At 43.4% G+C, this 22,994-nt stretch overlaps 1 protein-coding gene across 1 annotated transcript in view; it reads right to left on the bottom strand.

Moving 5' to 3' along the window:
* The window catches only part of CLSTN2 (calsyntenin 2), a 734,144-nt gene extending 713,398 nt beyond the window's left edge, over positions 1 to 20,746 (bottom strand). The window contains exon 1 of the mRNA XM_075003853.1: positions 20,468 to 20,746. Coding sequence (XP_074859954.1) covers positions 20,468 to 20,534 — 67 coding nt within the window. The 5' untranslated portion in view covers positions 20,535 to 20,746. The remainder of the gene's footprint in view (positions 1 to 20,467) is intronic.
* Positions 20,747 to 22,994: the final 2,248 nt, after the last annotated feature.

Genomic DNA, 22,994 nt, shown 5'->3' with positions numbered 1-22,994 from the left:
TATTAGGAAATGGGGATAAAATGGAGAGTCCAAAGGAGAGGAACAAAAAATAATCAAAAGTTTAGAAAACCTGACCTATTAGCAAAAGCTTAAAACTGGGCAGGTTTAGTTTTGAGAAAGGAAAACAGAGGGGACTTGATAGCAGCCTTATCACAAGAAGCAGAGATGGCAGTAGAGACAACAATTTCTCTTGTAGGCTGCAGAATGCTGGAAATATCTGATATGTCTGTCCTGATCTGCACCCTAGATATGGAAACACTTCCTGCCAATGGGTAGGCCACCACTTAACTGAATTCTCATATTTCCTCTATTGTGGGGTAATTTCTCTGCGTGTAGTTACTACTGACCAGACCAGCACACAACAACATATGATGTGCAGTATATTATAAATTATATTGTTCTGGGAGAGCATTTAAACTTAGCTGTATCCTGGACTCACCTCCCCTTTCATATGGTCACATCCCCCTGTTCCATGAGTAGCTGTTGATGGAACACATGCAACTATACAGGAGGAGGAAGAGAAGACAGCACAGAGATCCTCTTCTCTTCTCCATCTTGCTTCTAACCTACTTTCTGTGAAACCCCCTAAATTTGGCTTCTCTTGGTACTATGCAACATTTGGGCCTCTGAGTCCTCCTGTGCTGTGCATAAACATTTTATTAGCACCTTAAAACATAGTCAAAATGTATTCTGTAATGGCTAGCTTGCAGCAAAACAAATCATTCTATGGGGGCATGTATGGAAACTGATTGATCTGAAGGGATGCTATAAAGATGCTTTTTTCCCACCCATTCGGTCTATCTTAGAGTGGACACATTGAAAGTTCAGACTTAAAGTTTTCTAAAATTCAGGCATGTTTACAGCTAAGTTAGTATTTCAAGGCATGGCTTTTAAGACCACTGTTCTTTCTTACAACCAAGTGAGAAGAGAAACACAATATGCAACCCCATTATCATAAACACCCTGAGTTGTAATTACATGTCTAAAGGGCTTTGGTCTGATACATGTGCTTGTAATTTAGGACATCCAATGTGTTTTATTGGCGTTTCAAGGAATGACTAACCATACTGAGTAATACTCAACGAAGTCAAGGAGTTCTATGTCTCTGCTAGGTTTAATTCTGAAATTCATCTGTCTCATTTTCTTGCTCAGAGGGCTAAAATTTCTGTTTCTGGATTAAATGCATGAAATATTGTGGATAACATAACTATACCACTGAACGACATACAAAAAGAGGTACTTGTGGGTGAACAGTGAGCATCATCTCAGACACGAGTGAATGGTCAATTGTTCAAGGACTAAAATCTAATGTGTGCTGTAAATACTTGGAGTCAAGACTTCTGCAAACCATCCATCGTAATACATCTTCCCTCACCTAAAAACCACTTCAATACAAAGGTTGGAGTGACACAATACATCACACAATCATTTCACTGGTGATCAAATATAAGCCTCCATTTAAAACCAAAAATAAATTTCATACGTACAGAAAAAAAAATTCTGCATCTGAAGCAACATAGTGACAACTGTGAATCAGTGAGTGCAAACAAGACCCGATTCTGATCTCATTCTCACCAGTTTCACATTGTGGTAAGTCCACTGACTTTAACATACCTACTCAATCCTTGCAAATGGCGTCACAATCAGATTTATTAGTTCTGACAAAGCTGAGAACTTACCCTTTTACAAACAAAAAAGTACTAACTATGAAACCCAGTTATCCATGTAAATATTGATAATTATTTCCCACCTGATCACTGTAGCAGAACTATCCTGGTATTCTTAGCTATTATAGAAATATGGAATTGTAAGTGAAATATCAAATAATTTTATCTCCATAATACAGTAAACCCTCAAAATACACAAATTTCCAGTTGTGCTTAACTCGCATTAACATGAGTAAGCGCAACTCAAAATCCCGCTCCTCCCCCTGCCCTGGTCCAACCCCCCCCCAGCCCCACTCACCACCTGCGCATGGTTCCAGCTCATCCCCCATAACAAGCACTGGCTCCAGCTCACCACCCCAGCCCCAGTTCGAACCCCCGCAGCTGGCTCAGCACCCACTCGCAACTCTGGCTCACCCTCCCACCAACGGTGCTGGTTCAACCCTTCCTCTCTGCCCTGGTTCAAGCCCCCAGTGCATGGCTCTGGTTTAACACCCCACCCCATTACAACCCCCCTCCCCGCGCATGGCTCCATTTCCATCCCCCGGTCCCAGTTCAAACTGCCTGCAGCCCAGCTCACCACCTGAACACAGCTTGGCTCACCAACCCCACACGTGGCTTTGGCTCAACCCCCACCCCATGCGCAGCTCCATAATCAACTCCACCCCTCACTCCTCCTGCAGCCCCAATCCATACAAGGATTAAACCACGGTCGCAACCCAACTGCCCCCCCACGCCAACCCCAGGACTTCCCTTTCTGCTGCTTCCCCAGCTGCAGAACCTGCATTCCACCTGGGAAAAAGCCACCCCCGACTTATGCCAAATTCCGGTTACATGGAACCCTTGCATAAATCAAGGGTCTACTGTACAAATATCTACTGACTGTGCATTTTCTGAAAATCACAGACTCATAGAATCCTCTGGCTGGAAGGGACCTCAGGAGGTCATCTAGTCCAGCCCCCTGCCCAAAGCAGGATCACCCTACGTCAAGCTTGGACTTAAAAACCTCTAGGGATGGAGATTCCACCACCTCTCTCAGTAACGCATTTCAGTGCTTGAGCACCCTCCTGGTGAAACAGTTTTTCCTCATATCCAACATACATCTCTCTCTCCCTCTGTAACTTCAGACCATTGCTCCTGGTTCTATCATCTGTCACCATTGAAAACAGTCTCTCTCCAACCTCTTTAGATCCCCCTTTCAGGAAGTTGAAAGATGCTATCAAATTGCCCCTCACTCTTCTCTTCTGCAAACTAAATAAGCCCAAATCTCTCCGCCTCTCTTCATAGGTCACATGCTCCAGCCCATTAATCATTTTCACTTCCTTCCGCTGGAGCCTCTCCAACACATCTACATCCTTTCTATATTAGGGGTCCCAGAACTGGATGCAATACTCCAGATGTGGCCCAACCAGTGCTGAGTAGAGGGGAATAATAACTTCTCTAGATATGCTGGAAATGCTTCTCCTAATGCACCCCAATATGCTGTTAACCTTCTTGGCTACAAGGGCACACTGTTGACTTATATCCAGCCTCTCATCCATTGTAATCTCCAGGTCCCTTTCTGCTGCACTGCTACATAGACAGTTGGTCCCCAGCCCATAACAATGCTTGGGATTCTTCTGTCCCAAGTACAGGACTCTGCACTGCTCCTTGCTGAACCTCTTCTGATCTCTTTTGGTCCAGTCCTCCAGACGGAGGCTAACAAAGAATTCCAGTTGTGTCCAAGTGTCTTTTAACCCATCCAAAAGGGCTTTGAACAGATTCAAGCTGTGTGTTTTTAGCTGTCGGTTCATTTTTCAGGACAATGCACATTTTGTGCTTTGGGCTTTCTCTGACTCACTTTGTCCTTGAGATTGCCCCCTAACTACTGCCACATTCTCACTGAGTGCTTGAGGGAATATGTTTTTGACACCTCTGGAACTATTAAAAAGTTCTCCAGACATATGGGGATGCCTATGTATTGTTGATTTTCTATTCAAGCACTGTATTTCAGGGTCATCAGATATGCTTCTCTGAGGAAGGGAAAGTGGCTTCAACATGACACTGTTGTCAGGCATGTGTGTAGGGATAAACAGGGAAGCTCTCCTTGGCATTGTAATATCATGAAGACTGACCATCTCAAATCGTATTTTGTAGTCAACTGTTTCCTAGTGAATCTTGCCTGTCGCCTTCTGAACTTGCACAAATGCAAATAGCCAAGTATGTGCAATCAGTCCTGTGTGCTAAGTGTAGGATTTACAACCCAGAAAACGGCAGTGGTGCTTCCTGCTTATGGGGACATGCCATCCCTCGTTCAGCTCACAATTGGACACTTAAAGATTCTTCTGAATCAAGGTCAGTCTTCTAAAGAGAGGAATATAGACTGACATTTTAATTAGTCTTCCCTGATTTAGGGTTAGTGTACACACAAAAACAAACCATGGCGCTACCTAAAGGGCAGTTCTGTGAAATACAGGTTGAACCTCTCTGATCTGGAACTCTCTCGCCCAGCAAATCCAGCATGATTTTAATTAGACAGATGACCACTTATCATGGGTGTAGCCAACTTTCCTGTAGTCCCTCGAATTTTATGCCCAGTCAATAGTCCTGGCTCTCAGTGCCCTGTGCTGTTATTGAGCTATAATTAAACCCTAAATGTCTTGTAAGCGCTCAGTAATCAGAAAAAGTGTTGGTACTGTGCTAGACAATACTGACCTCCTGTAGTCCAGAAAATTCTCCCATCCAGCACCAGCACCAGCACTTCCCGAGGGTGCTGGACAAGAGAGGTTCAACCTGTTGTTATGTTTCTGCTGAAAAGGGTAAACGCATGAGGAACCATTCTTGAATCCCTCTGACAAGTCTGTTTTATCTTTCTGATCAGCAGTGCCCTGAATTCAGGGCCAGAGAGTCAGCTGGTATAAACTGGCACAGCTCCAGAGAAATCCATGGAGCGAAACCAATTTATGCTACTGATGGTGTAACCATTATTTTAAAATGCACATTTTCATTTCTGATTATTGATAAAAAGACACTAGCTTCTACAATTGAAAAGAAGCCTCGGAAAACAGAACTGAAAGAAACATTTACAAACCTCTGTAAACGGGTTATAGCTAATACAGAATTCCAAACTAGCAAAAGACAGGGGTATGTCCTTTTGCACACCCTAAGAATGCCTTATGTCCAAAGCTAAAGTTTATTTTTATCTTTTGACACAAAAGTGCTTCTCTACACCAGTATGCACCTTCTTGAATATTTGAAGCAGTATACTCAATTAGTAAAAAGTCAGTATTGGAAATCTTCCAGACAAAAACAGTCTCATCCTCAAAAGCGTCAGTCTATGAAACTTAAGAGGAAATTTTTTCACAACTGTGATGTTGTCCAAAATAACCCTTGGACATAACCCCTTGAAAATAACCCGAATGACTAATTACAGTCCCAGAAGCAAATCTGTCTGCCCACAACTGGTTATGCCTTTAAAAGCAGCATAACAATGCAATAGTTACACTGTGACCTTTATATTTTTATAGAAACAGCTGTTGTTTAAATTGGTTTTAAAGACAAAAATCACTGAAAAAGCCTACCATGTGCTCTTTCTATTTCTGACATCAGTGTGAGGGTCCTCCTATCTTAGCTAGGATTTGTTTAACTCAGATAATGCAGACTCCCTAGACCAGCTCAGCATAAATCATGTTAGTTTTAGAGATTCTGGACTTAGCTCACAATGTAAGAGATGAGGGTTATACTAAACTCAATCTTAAAAGTTTATTTCTTCTTCCTGAGATTGGCAACAATCATGAGTATGTTGGTATTTAACCTCAGTTGTTGGGATATTTTAACTCTGTCATTTAACAAACTATTCTAAATAAGATTGCCTCAGAGCCGTAGGCCATGATATTTATGAGGCAGCTACATGGCATTCTGTCCTACTTTTAGTACTGGCAGTATCCTAGGACAAATAAAGCTCAACAGAAGATGGCAGACAGAAGACTTTTCTGTTATTCCGCAGTCATCTTTAAGTTTATTATGATCCCTGCATAGTCGTGCGCAACAATTATGGATTTGGTCATTGGCGCGTATACACGAGTCAGGTCTAAAGCCCACTGAAGTCAGTGGAAAGATCATCATTGACTATATAAGGAACCAGATCAAGCCCAAACTGAGAATTTATTTTTATCATTTAAGTTATTGAATTGTCAGGAGGGTGGGATGCTGTCAAAAACATAGTTTCTTTTAAAGGAATCAGATGTGTCCAACTTTAATTATCCCTAAACCATATAAAGATATACGAAGATAACTCTACAACAGCAACATTTATGCATAGGAAATATCAGTCACACTGATTATTTAAAAACCACTAACTGTGTTGCATAAAAACTATACTCTAAAAATTCATAACATCAGGTCAGAGGTCTGTTTAAAAAAAGTCAGTTGGACAATATACTTATAAATGAGATCTCATTAAATGATTATGTTGGTTTTCTATAACCAGTCTTAGAACATTCAATTAGCAACAGAAATAGCAGCTGCAAAAAGTGACAGCAGGAAGGCTGTGCTAACTTGCAAACATGCTGCTAATGATGACTATATTTTATTTTATTCTATACTCAGGCCGCCTAGGACAACAGCTGATGTAGTGTTCTCAAATCAGATTAAAACTACTTTTGTGGAAGGCAAAAGTAAAAACAAGAACTTTGCTCACTGGCTTATGAAAGCATTTACACCACCTAGAGCAGCAATGGGCAACCTAGGCTAGTGAGCGGGCCACATGAGTAGTGCTCCATCTCAGTGGGCTGCCAAACTGTCACAATCAAGATGGCCTCCCAGGATAGGCTAGTTTTGCTAAATGCGCTTGCATACCTAGATTTTGTGGGGTGCACCAACTGAACCACAGTCTTGCTTTAATGGACTGTAGGGACCAGTGCACGTCTCTTGCAGTCGACGTGTGCAATCAGCATGCACCTCACTTTATGTATATGCCACTTCAGTCATGCCCTTTGGAAAAAAATCTGTATGGATAAAAACCATCAGACTCTGTCAAACCTGCTACAGGCACCAGTACACAAAATGCCTCATGGGCCACACACAGAACCTCAGTGGGCTGCAGGATGCTCACCACTGAGCTAGAGGCAGAGGGAGGTCACTTATAAATGGCAGGTTCTCTACTTGCTGGCATTACTGAAACTACTGAGATAACATGGAAAGCTTTGCAGTGATGGAATAAGCGTTTGTGTTTGCTCAAAGCATAAATTGCACGTAGAGGGTGAAATCTTGGCCCCAGTGAAGTTACTAGCAAAATTCCTATTGATTCCAATAGGGTCAGGATTTTGCTCATGAACCCGAAATATCAAGAACTGCTGTAAACTCTACAATTAACTCCTGACATTCTGCTTAGCTGTCGTGGACATTCATTTATAAACAGGAATGCCACTAAAGTGAGCTGATATGTAAAACATCTGTTATTAAACCCAACTCATAACAAGTGTTTAAAAGTTTATTCTCACAGAGTTATAGGTCGTCTCCTGACCAATGGCTCAATAGATACTGAAGAGGTACTAACCCAACTGACTATGCAGGCCAGCTGCTCACCCATTTGAACAACAACATTGGGAAGGTTCAAGCCCTAACCATAAGAAGGACAGAGTGAATCTGAACCCATTCTGCATCAAGTTCAATATAGATGTTAAACATGATTATGGAAAGACACAATGCAATGCTTTCCATGCAATGAAAATTACAGTCCTCCACTGATTCCAAGCATCCATTTTCCCACAGCGAGGCTAAAGGGGAATAGTGAGACTGCTCTTGTGTCTATCAGCAAATTATTAAAACTGACTGTCGTTCAGCTGGTAAGGAGTTTGACTTTGCCCCCTAGCCTGGAATGAGAAATATGGTGACTCTTCAGCAACAACTCTCAGCACCCTCATTGGCATATAAATGGCAGTCACAACATCTATGACCAAAATGGAGACACCTCAGGAGATGAGTTAATCCTCCTCTCTTCCGATCCATAATTGCTTCCATGACTACAGATCTGGGGCATGTCACCCGGCCCTGAAAGGTTCTGCTTCCCAGAAGAGACAGGATCGGAGACCTGGCTATAGTACAGGGGTGAACTTAAAAAAAAAAAAAAAAAAAAAAGACAAATATACAAATATAAATACATAAAGACAAAAAGACAGACTTTAACAGTCATCTCAGTCACACCGGGTGGGATTTTCAAAGAAGCTGACATGAGTGATGACACCAATTCTCACTACAGGTCAATGAGATTTGGGAATTAGTTCCATTTGGCTCTTTTGAAAAGCTCATCCACTGAGAATTACAGGAAATTAATGATTATTTGGTGGTTTGTCTTTTTTATATTTTACTGATGTCTTATAGATTTTAACCTCACTTTGAGACTGCCTATAGTTTTAATTCTATTCTACCAGTAATGGGTTAATAATTCATACATTTTCCGCAACTTTCCCCTTTGACCATCTACTGTAATCAACGTGGAACCAAACATGGTAAATTTCTGATGTAACACATACATCAAAAACCAGATATAAACTTCTTAAAGCAAATTCATTAATTGTAATGAATTTATTGTACATGAATCTTTTAAATGTTTAAGCCACATGGGTAGCTACTGCTCCCTTGTTATTCCATAATCCAACTTCTAACATTTCAAAAAACAGAAAAATAAATAAATAAATAAAACCTTTCAAGGGTTACACCTCTAACACAATGTCTGATGCCAAGCAATGAACTGTGTTACTATCTGTCCACAACTATTAGCATGTTTAAAGGAAGTCCACAACATAAAAAAGTACAAGTCCTCAGACTGCAATTTCACAGTGATTCAGAAGAAAATGAATTACCAAAATAGAATTTCACAGAATACCACTGGAAGGAACCTTGAGGGATTATCCACTCCAGTCCCCTGCACTCATGGAAGGACTAAGCACCACCATTCAGAGAATCATGCAATTACAGAAATCTAGGGCTGGAAGGGACCTCAGGAGGTCATCGAGTCCAGCCCCCTGAAGCAGAATCAACACCAATTAAATCATCTCAGCCAGAACTTTGTCAAGATGGGACGTAAAAACCTGTAGGGATGGAGATTTCACCATGTCTCTGGGTAAAACGTTCCAGTGCTTCACCACCCTCCTGGTGAACAGTTTTTCCTCATCTCCAACCTACACCTCTCCATCTGTAATTTCAGACCATTGCTCCTTTTTCTGCCATCCGTCACTACTGAGAACAGCCTCTCTCCATGCTCTTTAGAGCTCCCTTTCAGGAAGTTGAAGGCTGCTATCAAACAGCCCGTCACTCTTCTCTTCTGCAGACTAAATAAGCCCAAGTCCCTCAGCCTCTCAATAAGTCAGCAGCTCTAGCCCCCTAATCATCTTCTTTGCCCGCTCCAATGCATCCACATCCTTTCTATACGGGGGGCGGGGGAGGGGCCAGAAGTGGACACAATACCCCAGATGAGGCCTCACCAGTGCCAAATAGAGGGGAATAATAACTTTTCTAGATCTGCTGGAAATTCTTCTCCTAATGCACCCCAATATGGCATTAGCCTTCTCGTCTCTTGGAGCAAACTGTTCACTCATACCCAGCCTCTCATGCACTGTAAACTCCAGGTCCTTTTCTGATGCACTGCTACTTAGCCAGTCAGTCCCCAGCCTGTAACAACACTTGGGATCCTTCCATACCAAGTGCAGGATTCTGCACTTGGCCTTTCTGAACGTCATCAGATTTCTTTTGGCCCAATCCTCCAATTTATCTAGGTCACTCTGGACCTTCTTCCTACCCTCCAACTTATCTATCTGTTCCCCTAGCTTAGTGTCATCCACAAAACTACTGAGGGTGCAATCCACCCCCTCATCCAGGTTATCAATAAAGATGGTGAACAATATGGGCCCTGGAACCAATCCTTGGAGCACCCCACTTGCAACTGACCACCCATCAGACATCAAGCCATTGACCACCACCTGTTGGGCCAGACCATCTAGCCAGCTTTCTAGTCACCTTTTGGTTCATGCGTCCAATCCATACTTCCTTAATTTATGGGCAAGGATATTGTGGTAGATTGTGTCAAAAGCTTTGCTAAAGTCAAGGTATATCACATCCATTAACTTCTCCATGTCCACAGAGCTAGGTACCTCATCACAGAATCTAATGAGACAGGTCAGGTATGACTTGCCCTTGGTGAATCCATGTTGACTACTCTTGATCATGTTCCCCTCTTCCAAGTGCTTCAGAATGGATTCCTTGAGGATCCTCTCCATGATTTTTCTGGGGACTGAGGTAAGGCTGAGCAGTCTATAGTTGACTGTGTATAGCTGCCTGGAATGTCCTCCTTTCCTTTTTTAAAGATGGGCACTACACATTTGCCTTTCTCCAATCATCTGGGACCTCTCCCAAGCGCCACAAGTTTTTGAAGATAACGGCCAAAGGCTCTGCAATGACATCTGCCAATTTCCTCAGTACCCTTGGATGCATTAAACCCAGACCCATGGATTTGTGTGCATATAGCTTTTCTAAATAGCTCTTAACCTGTTCTTTTCCCAGCAAGGGCTGACCACCTCCTTCCCATACTGCATTGCATAATGCCGTCTGGGAGCTGACTTTGTCCATGAAGACTGAAGCAAGAAAAGCATTGAGTACTTCAGCCTTTCCCATATCATCTGTCACCACGTTACCTCCCTCATCCAGTAATGGCCCCACATCCTCCCTGATGATCCTCTTACTGTTAAACACACCTGTAGAAACCTCTCTTCTTGTCCTTCACATTCCTTGCTAGATTCAGTTCCAATTGTGCTTTCACTTTCCTGATTATCCCACAGCATTCTCCAGGCATCTATTCATACTCCTCCTTTGCCATCTGTCCAACTTTCCACTACTTATATGCTTCCTTTTTGAGCTTAAGCTCACCGAGGACCTCCCTTGTAAGCATAGCTGGTTGCCTACCATATTTGATTTTCTGACTGTGCATTGGGATGGTTTGTTCGTGTGCCTTCAATAAGACTTCTTTACAATGCTGCCAGTTCTCCTGAACCCTTTTCCCCTTCATAGTAGCTCCCCAGGGGATCCTCCCCACCAGTTCTCTGAGGGAGTCAAAGTCTGCTCTTCTGAAATCAGGTGAGCAGTAATACATAGACGCTTTTCTTCCTTTTGGCAGAATCCTGAAATCTACCATCTCATACTCACTGCAGACCAGGTTGCTACCTACTTCTATGTCTCCTACTAGCTCTTCCCAGTTTGTGAGCAGTAGGTCAAGCCATGCACAGCCCCAGTTGGTTCCTTCAGCACTTGTACCAGGAAGTTATCCCCAACATTCTCCAAAATCTTCCTGGATTGTTTGAGTGCTGCTGTATTGGTCTCCCAACAAATGTCTGGGTGATTAGAGCCTTCCATGAGAACCAGGGCCTGTGATTTGGAAGCTTCCCTTAGTTGTATGAAGAAATCCTCATCTAGCTCAATCTAGACCATCCCTGACCGGCATTTGTCTAATCCACTCTTTAAACATCTCCAATAATGGGGATTTCACAACCTTCCTAGGCAAGTCATTCCAGTGCTTGGGCACACTGATGGGAAGTTCTTCCTAATATTAAATCTAAACCTACCTTGCTGCAATTTAAGCCTATTTGCTCCTTGTACCATCATCAGAAGTTAAGAAGAGTAATTTTTCTCCATTCTCCTTGTAACAACCTCTCTGTCTTAAACAAGCCCAGTTCTTTCAATCTTCCATCATAGGTTATATTTTTAACCAAGTAATACTTAAAAGCACATATAGAATGTCATACCTTTAGTAGGAAAAACCACTCTGAATAAATATCTACAAAGAACAGTAAGTCCTCTATTTTTTTCCCCTTTTGATAGCAGGAATGGCCTTTTCCTATTTGATGTTAGTCTTGGTCTTTTCTCCTCTAGGTCCCTAGGTTTGGTGGTAGTCATGGCCTTTTCTCCTCTAGTTTCCTAGGTTTGGTGGGCAGGAGGGGTTCCATCCTTTTGTGTTTATTTTTTCTGTTGTATTTGACTTGCACTTTCCATATCCTTTGGCTCAGATTTCTCCTGAAGGGCAGATTCATAACTCACAGTCACATAATCAAGATAACTAGACAGGTTGTTGTCTTCTTCGTGATCACAAGCATCCTAAGACTGTCAAGAGATGTGTATACACTTACAGTATGCTTCACATTACAAACATACAGACAGTGCAAGCCCTGCATATGTGGAAAGGAAGCATTCTGCAAGCCCTCAGATGAGCTGGACTTCTTTAAACTGAGAATTAAAATCTTTGCTAGTGACACTCCAATTTGCATTCAGCAAATGAGCTGCCTTGCTTTCTAAGGCCACAACTCTCACACTGCAGGAGGCTTTCCAATTAACTAAACAAGGCTGCATGGCTAGCGTCTAAGGTCACCAATCTGCTCAGTTTGCTGTGGCATCCACTACTAGGCAATGTTTAGCATTCCCAGTGAACTGCTCCAGTATATGGAAAAAGAAGTGTTGCTACTTCATTCCCATCACTGCCCATCACATTCTGGTAGGTTGCAACCATAGCTCTTGCTGACATTTCTCCCACATGAGATGTGCTACCTGGATCACTTTTTGCAAGCATCAGATTTTCAGTTTGAGCAGTAATGTTGGGAAACTTTGTCACATCTTCCAGATGCAGATCCTTAAATTTCTACTTGTCCCCAAAGTATTCTTGTTGGAGCTGCAGTTGTGTACGAGAGTTTATTTCAAAAACAAAGAAACAAACAAACCCCTTGTATGAATAGCGATAACTCAGTTAAGTGACTGAAGCATCATTTCTGAGCATACCCAGTATCATCCACTGACATTTTTAGCAATGTTGAGTAAAGCTCAGTCCCATGTACCACATCACAGTTCAGAGGCTCTCTTTCGCCTCACCCAAGTGCTGCTGGGCTCAGGCTGCTATTGCACAATCTACATGAAGGAAAGTGTAGAAAGCTCATTTAAACCTCATTTTTTAAATCCACACATAATTCACAATCCTCCAGAGATGGACACCAGTGGTGAATTTGATGTGAGCCAAATCTCACTATAACTGAGATCTCAGAGTTAGTCTTTTTAAGTTGTAATTGTGCAGTTTTAAAATTGAATTAAAATATTTTGGAGGTTTGCAGAGAATTATTAACCATACGTGCTGAGGAGAAGGGGGAGGAACAGCTTACTATAGAAACAACACTTCTTAGTATCCATTTTTCTATTTTTGTACCACAGTAGGAAGTTTTTCTATTTAATGAAGTGTTAGCTGTTCCACGGAGCCACTCTGCATGTGCTGGGCAAGCTATATTTTGCCATTTTCTCAGCATAACCCTCTTGGATATAGTTAAAGCAGTAAAGAACCACTTTGAGGAAAATAAGGTGAGATGGAAGTTAGAATCCAGGAGATGAAGAATGCACAGAATAAGGAAAGGGGCAAGGGAATGGCTTTTGAAGGCTAGAACCAGGTTTTTTAAACCATCATTCCAAAAATGTCTTCACTATTGGGAGATGGGAAAAATTTACAAGACAAATTTGTCAGATGCATTAAGGATATATTTCCCTAATCTTTCTTATCAGATATTTTTCTCTCATGTTCTGTTACACTCAGTAAATAAATATATATCTATGGAAAGCTATGAAGCAGGCAATTAAACATATTCCCAACATAGAGCAAATATTTTTATTCTTTACCAGCCTTCAGTGCACAGAGATAGACACTAGAATCGAAGCAGGCTAACGGCTTTGAGGGAGGATTTAACCACTGATACTTTTCCCAGCTAAGTACTCCTCTGACAATAAAAAACCAAAACAAGGTGACATTGTCACTCAACTGCTAAGCTACTTCCATACCTTTCTGTAGAGGGTCAAGTAGCTGATCTTTAAAAAGTAATGAAAGCACGACTAAAACCAGTCTAACAAAGTTCAAGGATGTAATTTAGTGACAGAAGAAAAGGAACTGTCCTCTAGGCTATAAATATTTTTCTGCCACTCCCACAAGGAACACCGTTACAAGAGAAGAAAGGCTCTGAGCCCACATGGCACCAAATACCAGCCAACAAAAAATGATAAGGCAGGAAAACATTTGACTGTGCACAGTAACAGTACATTCCTACTACATGTTTGTATAGTGCTTTGAAAGGCTTGGCTGAGGTTAACATATAGTAGGAATGATATAGGTACAGAACGAGTACCATGTAAACCAAATCAGGATAAGCAGTAACAAATCTAGCCAGGTTCAGCAAAATTAAGTCCTTCTATAGCATACGAAACTAAGCGCTGCTGCAACAACCACTTATATTGAAACACCTAAACAAAAAGTACAATCAAATACTCTGATTTGTTTTCCAAATATTCTCATCATTTCAATAGCCTAAAATACAAATGATCAGTAATCACATAAATCACTAAACCTGGGACATAAATTTGCTTTCATAACCACCTTTCTTTCAGAGGTCTCTGGAGTGTTTTATAAAATATTGTTATCCCCATTTTACCGTTTGGGAAGCCAAGGCATGAAGCAGTTACATGACTTGCCCTAGGTCACAAGCAGAAGGTCATCAGGAATAGAACGAAACCTGGTTGACTCGCAGGACTCAGAGTTAATTGCTGTACCAACACTGCTTCTAATGTATTCTGGATGGAGGAATAGAAGGGATGTTTTGTTTTGCACATGCATTTAGACTTTGAACTTGTACCATAAGCGAAAATTCCACCACTAACCACAACACCAATACATACAGTTGTCTAAAACCCATGGTTTGTGAATTATCATTTCAATATATTCATAGCACTGTACAAATAATGACTAATTCAGAAACTGCAATAAGAACATAGGACTGGCCATACGGGTTAAAACAAATGGTCCATCTAGCCCAGTAACCTGTCCACCGGCAGTGGCCAGTGTCAGATGCTTCCAAGGGAATGATCCAAAAAGGAAAAATATAAAGTGACCTATTCCCTGTCATCCAGCCCCAGTTTCTGGCAGTCAGAGGTTATGGGATACCCAGAGCATGAAGTTGCAACTGTGGCTACGGCTGCACACTGATCAAATGTTTCCAGAGGACTAACTACAATAACTCTGAGATTCTTGCTTGAGTGGTCACAGCTATTTGAGACACCAATACTTAATGGCCATATCTACACCAGCCAAAAACTTCGATGGTCATGCAAATGGCCATTTCGAAGTTTACTAATGAAGCGCTGAAATACATATTCAGTGCCACATTAGCATGCGGGCGGCCCTGGCACTTCAAAATTGACGCAGCTCACTGCCACACGGCTCGTCCAGACAGGGCTCCTTTTCGAAAGGACCCCACCTACTTTGAAGTCCCCTTATTCCCATCTGCTCATAGGAATAAGGGGACTTCAAAGTAGCCAGAGTCCTTTCAAAAAGGAGCCCCGTCTGGACGAGCCGCATCAATTTTGAAGTGCCGTGGCCGCACACATGCTAATGAAGCGCTGAATATGTATTTCAGCGCTTCATTAGTAAACTTCAAAATGGCCATTTGCATGGCCATTTTGAAGTTTTTGGCTAGTGTAGACATAGCCAATATGTATAGCTGGGATTATATTTTGACATGCGTATAACTTTGCATTTATCAACATTGGATTTCATCTTTCATTCTGTTGCCCAGTTACCCAATTTTGTGAGATCCCTATGTAACTTCTCCCAGGCTGCTTTGTACTTAACAAATCTTGAGTAATTTTATATTATCTGCAACTTCACCGTGTCACTATTTGCCCCTTTTCCCCACAACATTTATAGATACACTGAACAGGATGAGGCATAGGACAAACCGGGAGGGACACTCGTGTTTACCTTCCTCCACTGTAAAAATAGAACCATTTATTCCCCATCATTGAACCAGTTACTCATCCATAAGAGGACCTTCTCTCCCATCCCATGAATTTACTGAAGAACTTTCCTGGGGGGATTATGTAAAAGGTTTATGGAAAGTCTTAGCACATTCTATCCCCTGGCTCACTTTTGTCCCCATGATTGCTGACCCACCTCCCAGTATTCTAGCTGCCTGGTGAGGCTTGATTTCCCTTCTGTTTTGACTCTTCCCCCAACATAATCCTTTCAACTATGTGTCTGATAATTCTGCTCTTTCCTATCATTTCAACCAATTTATCCAGTACTGAAGTTAGGCTTACTAGCCTGTAATTGTGAAGACCATTTCTGGAGCCATTTTAAAAAGTTGATTTCACATTAGCTGTCCTCTACCCTCCTTGTTCAGATGCTGGCTTAAGCAATAGGTTACATACCACAGTTAGTAGTTCTGCAATTTCATGCTGAAGTTCCTTCAAAATGTGTGTGTGAATTTTCTGGCTCTGGAAACACATTTGCTTAATTTACAGATTTGTTCCAAAAATCTCCTCCACTGACACCTCAACCTGGAAGAGTTCCTAATATTTGTCATCTAAGCAGAATGGCTCAGGCGTAGGAATCTCCCACACATCCTCTGCAGTGAACGCTGGAGCACAGAATGGATTTAGCATCTTTGCGACACCCTTGTCTTCCTTAAGGTGCGCCACTAGCACCTCAATCATCCAGTGGTTCCAATGGCTGTTTGGCCGGCTTCCTGACTCTGATGGTTTTAAAATTGTTTTTGCTGTTAGTCTCTAGTTGTTCTTCAAATTCTATTTGGGCCTGCCATATTACACTTTACTTGCCGGAATGTATGCACCTTTCTATTTTGCTTGGTACAATTCACTAATTAATTGCTTCTTCTACTCTGTTGTTTAGCAAGGGTGGTGATTTTTTGGTCCCTTTACTGTTTTGTCTTTTTTTTTTTTTTTAAATTGAGATATCCATTTATTTGAGCCTCTACTAACAGCATTTTTAAAGTTTCCATGCAGCATGCAAGCACTTCACTCTGCCTTCAATGTAACTAGCTTCCTCCTTCTGCTTTAGTTCTCCTTTTTTAAGTTAATGCTACTGTGATAGGTTTCTGTAGTATTTTATTCCCCACAAGAATATTAAATTTCATTATGTTATGGCCACTATTACTCAGCATTTCAACTATATTCAACTCTTGGATCAGATCCTGTGCTCCATTGGGATAAAAATCAAGAATTGCCTCTCCCAGTGAGTTCCAGAATTAGCTGATCCAGGATGAAGTAATTTATGGTGCCTAGATATTTTACCTCTGCAGCCTGTCCTGAGGTGATATGCTCCCAGTTAATATGGGAGCAGTTAAAATACAGAATGGACAAAGTGATAATGGGTAAGCTCACTAATATCCCTGAGCATTAAACAATCATCATTTTGATCTGATGATCTGTAATATATTCCTTCTGCTATTCTTTTAATTTTCAAGCATGGAATGTTTATGCAGAGAAATTCTATTGCACAGTCTGATTCATTTAAGATTTTTACAATATTTGACTCTACGCTTTCTTTCACATATAGTGCTACTTCCTATACCTCATATCACCTAGCATGAGCATAGTTTGGCATAGCTATATATTTTGTACCATGACACATTAATTATTCCACCAAATTTCTTGGTGCCTGTTACGTGACTAGCGTCACATAATATCAGGAACTCAAGTTAATTCATCTTAGTATTTAGGTATCTTCCTATGAAATTCCTGAAGAGTTTTGCTGAGGAAAGTGGGGGCACCATTCAGGCTTAGGCCTTTGTTACAAGCAAAATATGAAAACTCTGTCCCTTTGGGTTTGTTATTTTCATATTGCTAGTAGTCATGTCAGAGGTATCCAGATAACACATTTGCCAAAGGGAACTTGCTGTACCATTGATTTGGAAGTGCCCTGCATGACTAAGTCTACAAGTTTTGTAGATATTAATATTGTATCACATGTTTCCTAGTTATTCAGATCCATGAGATGCTTGCTGCTGCACTTAAAAATAAAATTAAAAGTTGTATTTATGTTGCTGACAGATACCCAAAAAAGATGAATTCCAACTGTGCAACTAGTGAGATCCTAGAAATCAACGTGGAGCTTTTATTAAACTTGACTAAGCATTTCCATAAGGAAATATTAAAATCAGATAAATAATTTTAGTGATCTGCCTTATGGACAGATATTTTGGGACCAGAGAGAGGAAGTGAAGCGGCATTAGACTTTTATTTGTTCCTACTTGTGGCCATGTATTAAAATGTGCTGAAAAACCCTTCCTAAGCAAAGTGCTACGATTAGAAGGCTTCACAGGTTGGGGGAACAGCTCCAGCAACTGCAGGCGCTGGGGGAACTTAGTAGCAACCCAATTGTGTGAATGCAACCCTAAATAATCCAAAATGCGGCACCTATTAGTTCTAGGCTGTGTCTACACTTGCATTCCTCTTTCGAAATAAGTATGCAAATAAGGTAAATTGAAAATGCAAATTAGGTATAAATTTGCATATCTGGCACATCATTTGCATATCTTTATTTCAAAATAGCTTCTTTCGAAGATGGGGTTTACTTTCAAACTATCAGTGTCTACACTGGTTCTCTTCTTTCAAAAGAAACTATTTTGACATAATATGCAAATGAAGTGTCAGATATGCAAATATGTACCTCATTTACATATCTATTTCAAAAGAGGAATGCAAGTGTAGACACAGCCCCAATGTATGAACAGGAAAGAAACGGCTGATTTCAATGCTTTCATCGCTCACCCCAAACCCTCTCTGTTTTAATTGAAAAACATTGGCACTGTGCCACTAGAATACTAGAACTATGGAGAAAATTTGAATAATTGCAATGAAGTCTCTATACAACCTCCCCCAGCCTGCCCTCCCCCCCCCAACAAAAATGCACAGAACACAAAAGGCATACAACCTGTGTACAAAGTACATATCTTACTAACACCTTAAACAAGAAAGCACTCTATTTCAAGCTACCAGATAGCTTTATGTTTGAAGCACTGACAATCCTATTAACTATGTGCCTTTTGAATCCAAATCCTCCTCATGTAAAGACGTATTTAAAAAGAAGAAAGCACCATAAATTTCTTATCTACACAACTGTTATTTTTCCCTTTATTGATGGAAATGAAAACCAGAGTCTAAAGAAACAAATATATCAGATACTAGATGTATTTACATATGACTTTATGACACTTTGTTGTTTGATATTTTACCCACAGATGACACCAGATTTCAAATACAAATATGGATAAAAAAGTAGGATAGGACAAAGCAGGCCATGGAAACCAACAGAAGTGTCATAAAAGTATTTTAAATCAAGCATTAAACATTTATTTTTGAATTTACTGCAATCCAAAAGTGCTCTTTGCAGCCCTCCAGTGGTTAAATGGAAAGTAGATCTCTTGACAGAAAGAGAGAATTGAGATGTGCTAGTCTGTTGAACTAACTGCAACATGGTAAAAGATGCCTAAGAAGAAATGAAGCTCACATATTTGGCAGAACACCTAGAAGAGATGACTATCTTAAAGTTTATGCTAAGTACAGAAGGAAAAGAAGGGGCATACCTCCTTGCATTAAAATACAACCCTTTATTGGTTATCATATTTCATAGCACATTAGGCATTTTGGATTTTTATCCCACAGCAGTATAGTTGTCCTGAAAATACTGCCCATTGAAGTGACCAAAACCATACACTGAATATTAAAAAGAAGTAGCAAGCCTCCTTAAGATGTACTCAATTCCTTCAGGCTCCTCTATTTCTGAGTGTTTGAGAGAATGGTTCAGATTTTTTTTTCCCCAAAGAAACAATCTGAATTTTTTTTCCAGACAGAGTTGGTTTCGTACTGAATACCACGTTCCTTGGGAAATACATGAGTCCAGGTGTAATTTAGCCAGTTAGCAGCCCCCTCAATAATAGAAATGACAAGATTTCTTATATGAGCACAGGAATTAGATCCCTTTTAAAATTATGTGAAAAATAAACAAAAGGTCAACATCTCAAAACTTCTAATTCTGTTCACTTTCCCCAAGAAATTCAGAACAGAACTGCAACAGAACCATGTCAGGAAAGAAAACTTGCATTATTTTTATGGGTCAAAACAATCCTTAAGTGTCAAAATGAGCGTAAGCCAACAGTTGTCAGACCTTTATAAAAAAGCTGAAATTCCTGAACTGAAGGGTTCATCTCAATTAGCCCCCCACAACCTACATGTAATTAGAACAACCTGATCCAAGAGGAAGTAACGCCAGCTAGTTTAGGATGATCCCAGCCATCTGATGCCCAACAGAAGCAGTTGTTCCAACCATCTCCCCCACCCAAACCTTCACTTTTCTTGCAGCCCCCTAGGCAGCCTTGAAGCACGTTGGTGCTTACTCTGAAGCAGGACGTATCCCATCCCATCCGATCTGAAATGCCTCAGTACGACTTTGTGGCTACTACAGACAGTGGGGAATCTCCAAACCAGGACCGTCCTGGGAAACTCCCGGGAGATCTCAGCCGCACGTCCTTCCACCGGCCACCTCCCTCCTCCCCAGCCCCACTGCCGGAGGCTTATCTCGGCTTGAAAGAAAAGTTGGAGTCCCCAAGTTCTCCAGCACCGCCGCCCGCCCTGCCCAGGCCGGCTCCCGGGAGGCAGAGCGGCTGCTGCCCACTCGCGACGCCCATGAGTAAGCATTCCCCTCCGCTCCGGCCGGGGCGGGCTCTCCCCCTGCAGCAAAGGGCCCGAGGCGGGCCGGGCTGACCACCTCGGCTCTCCCCGGAGAGCCTGCGCCCCGCGGGGCCAGACACTGGGCGCGGCGCCCCGCCCTCGCCGCTCCCAGACTGGCCCCACCGCCCCAGGTGCCTCCAACTTTCCGCCGCGCCGCCATGTGCGCGGCCCCCCACTCGCGTCCGCGCCCCGCGCAGCACCTGCCCCGCAGCCCCGCTCCGCCCACTCACCTTTGGCGGCCAGCAGGCTCCCGACGCCCAGCAGGAGCAGCGCCGGCTCCCAGCGCAGCCTCGGCATCGCTGCGCCGCTCCGGCCGGCCAGGCGGGCAGGGGCTTGGCTGCTGCCCGGGCGTGAGCGTCGCCTCCCGGAGCGAGCGAGCAACGGCGGCGGGATGCGGCTTCCTCGCTGGCTGGCTGCGCTCAGTCATTCACCGCCTCTCCGGCAGGACCCGAGCAGCGCCACTCTCACCCCGGGACTCTGCAACGTCACAGGGAGGGGAGTCATGAATATTCATGAGCAGGAGGGAGCGAGCCGGCGAGAAGCGCGCGGGGCCGGGGGCCGGGGGCCGCGTGCAGCCCGGGGCGCGGCACGCGCGCTGCCGGCCGCCAGGTGGCGGAGACGCAGCCGGGGGCGGCCCGCCGCGCTCCCCGCCCCGGGCGGGCTGCAAAGTCCAGCCCTTGCAGAGCGGCCTGGCCGAGAGAGGGGCAGCAGCGGGGCTCCTGCGGCGGACACCCTGCAGACCCGGCCCTTCGCACGGCGCCCTGCCCGCGCGGAGGGGCGGGGCTCACGGGCGTGGAGCAGGGGTCCGGTCCTTCCCCTCCTCCACCCGCTTCCCTGCTTCAGCCCGCCCGCTCTCCCCTTCCCGTGCTCCCCGCAGGCAAGCACCTGAGTGGGGGGTGGCGGGAAAGCAGCTGCCCCAGCAAGGAGAAGAGACGTGGGGCCGAGGAGAGCTGGGAGGGGGGAGGAAGAGCACAAGTGGGATTTCAGGCGCTGAACAAGGAGGGCAGGACCATCATGGGTCACAGAGACCTTGGGGCTAGGGGATATAAGAAGGGCAGAGAACCAGGGGGCTCCTGGGAGGGGTAAATAAATTCAGAGAGGGTATGGAAACAAACGGTGAGATTTGGGGCAATTGTCCCTCCGTTTTTTCCCCACCCTTGAGTGGAATGAATTTGGTTATGTGCGCCAATACGGAGGTGACGTGTGACATGGAAGTGATGTGCAACACATGACCTTCATATTCATCATCCACAACCAAGGGCTCAGAGCCCATTGGTGTCCGCTGCCTCCCTCTCTATTTCTTTCCATCTTTCCCTGACCAGTGCGGAGTGGCTTAGTTTCTGCAGACTAGCTCCGCACCAATCTACTGTATCATCTACCCATTCTCTGTGGGGTCTGCCTCTCCCATTCAAACAGTCTATTATGCCAACTACCATGGGCTTGACTTTTCACCCGTCGTTCATTCTGCAGATACGCCCAAATAGCTGTAGCTTATATTGTATAACCTTCGGCAGTAGGTTCTCTTTTGGGTGTATCTCCCCATAGAATTCTTCATTGATGACCTTCTGCATCTATCCTATTCTCAGGATCTTCTATAATTCCTCTTGAACACCAATGTCCTTCTCTTCAAATCTTTCATTATCGCTCATGTTTCATCCATACAACATGCTGCTGAATACACACGTTTTCAAGACACACAGCTTAATCCCTAAACTAATCTCTCTGCTTTTCCACATCTTATCCATCGCCTTCAAACTCACTCTTGCTTTCCCGATTCTAGTTGCTATTTCCTACTTACAGCCTAGATCATGTCATGTTGCTCCCAAGATACATCAACGTCTCTACATTCTCTAGTTCAACCCCCTCTACAGTGATCTTCCTTTCTATTTCCTTATCTCCAAATACCATTGTCTTTGTTTTATCAATGTTCATAATTGGTCCCTACTGCTTCCCTTCCTCATTTAGCCCTTGCACCATTCTTAGTAACTTCTCTTCATCTTCCTCAATAACTATAACATCTGTGAACCTCAGGTTGCTAATTCTCATCCTGTACACAAACATCCCTTCTACCTTTTCCTTGATCTTGTACATTGCCCTCTCTACATGCATAATGAAGATACTTGTCGATATTGGATCTCCTTGTCTTGTATCTCTACTCTTTCTAAACCTTATTCCCAGCCCTATGCATGTTCTCCCCACTGCCTCCACATTGTCGTTGATATCCTTCAACAACTGTATCACTCTGCTATCCACTCCCTATGACTCCAAGGCCACCCAAGTCACTTTCTCAGTGATACCATCAAATGCCTTCTGAAAATTGACGAAGTACAGGACAGCCAAGACACACTGGTGGGATGCGGGGGGGGCAGACTTGACTGATGCCTGTGGCAGGAGGGGGACAAGGGCAGTTGGTGCCTGTGGCAGGAGGGAGACAAGGGGTGACTGGTGCCTGTGATGGGGGGCCAGGGGTGCCATGCAGGGAGGGCCACCCATAGGGGCAGGTGGAAGCACCCTATTGAGCAGTGTTGGTGGCACCATGGTCGGAGGGGAGTGCACACCCCCTAGGGCTCCTCGCTCCTACCTGTCTCCTCTGGGAGGTCCAGTGTGCAGCCCCCAGAGAAGCCCTATTCTCTGCTTTGCCCCGGGCTCCTGCCCAAGCAGGTTGGCAGCCCAGGCACCATATCTCAGCCAGGCTTGCCCCCTCCCACTGGCCAGGAGCAGGGACTGCGAGTTCCAGATGCAGTAGACCACTAGCAG

Source organism: Carettochelys insculpta, chromosome 10, assembly GCF_033958435.1.
Source record: "Carettochelys insculpta isolate YL-2023 chromosome 10, ASM3395843v1, whole genome shotgun sequence".
In the NCBI taxonomy this organism is placed as follows: Eukaryota; Metazoa; Chordata; order Testudines; family Carettochelyidae; genus Carettochelys; species Carettochelys insculpta.
The sequence above is the reverse complement of the archived record's forward strand: the minus strand, read 5'-3'. Positions and strand labels throughout refer to the sequence as shown.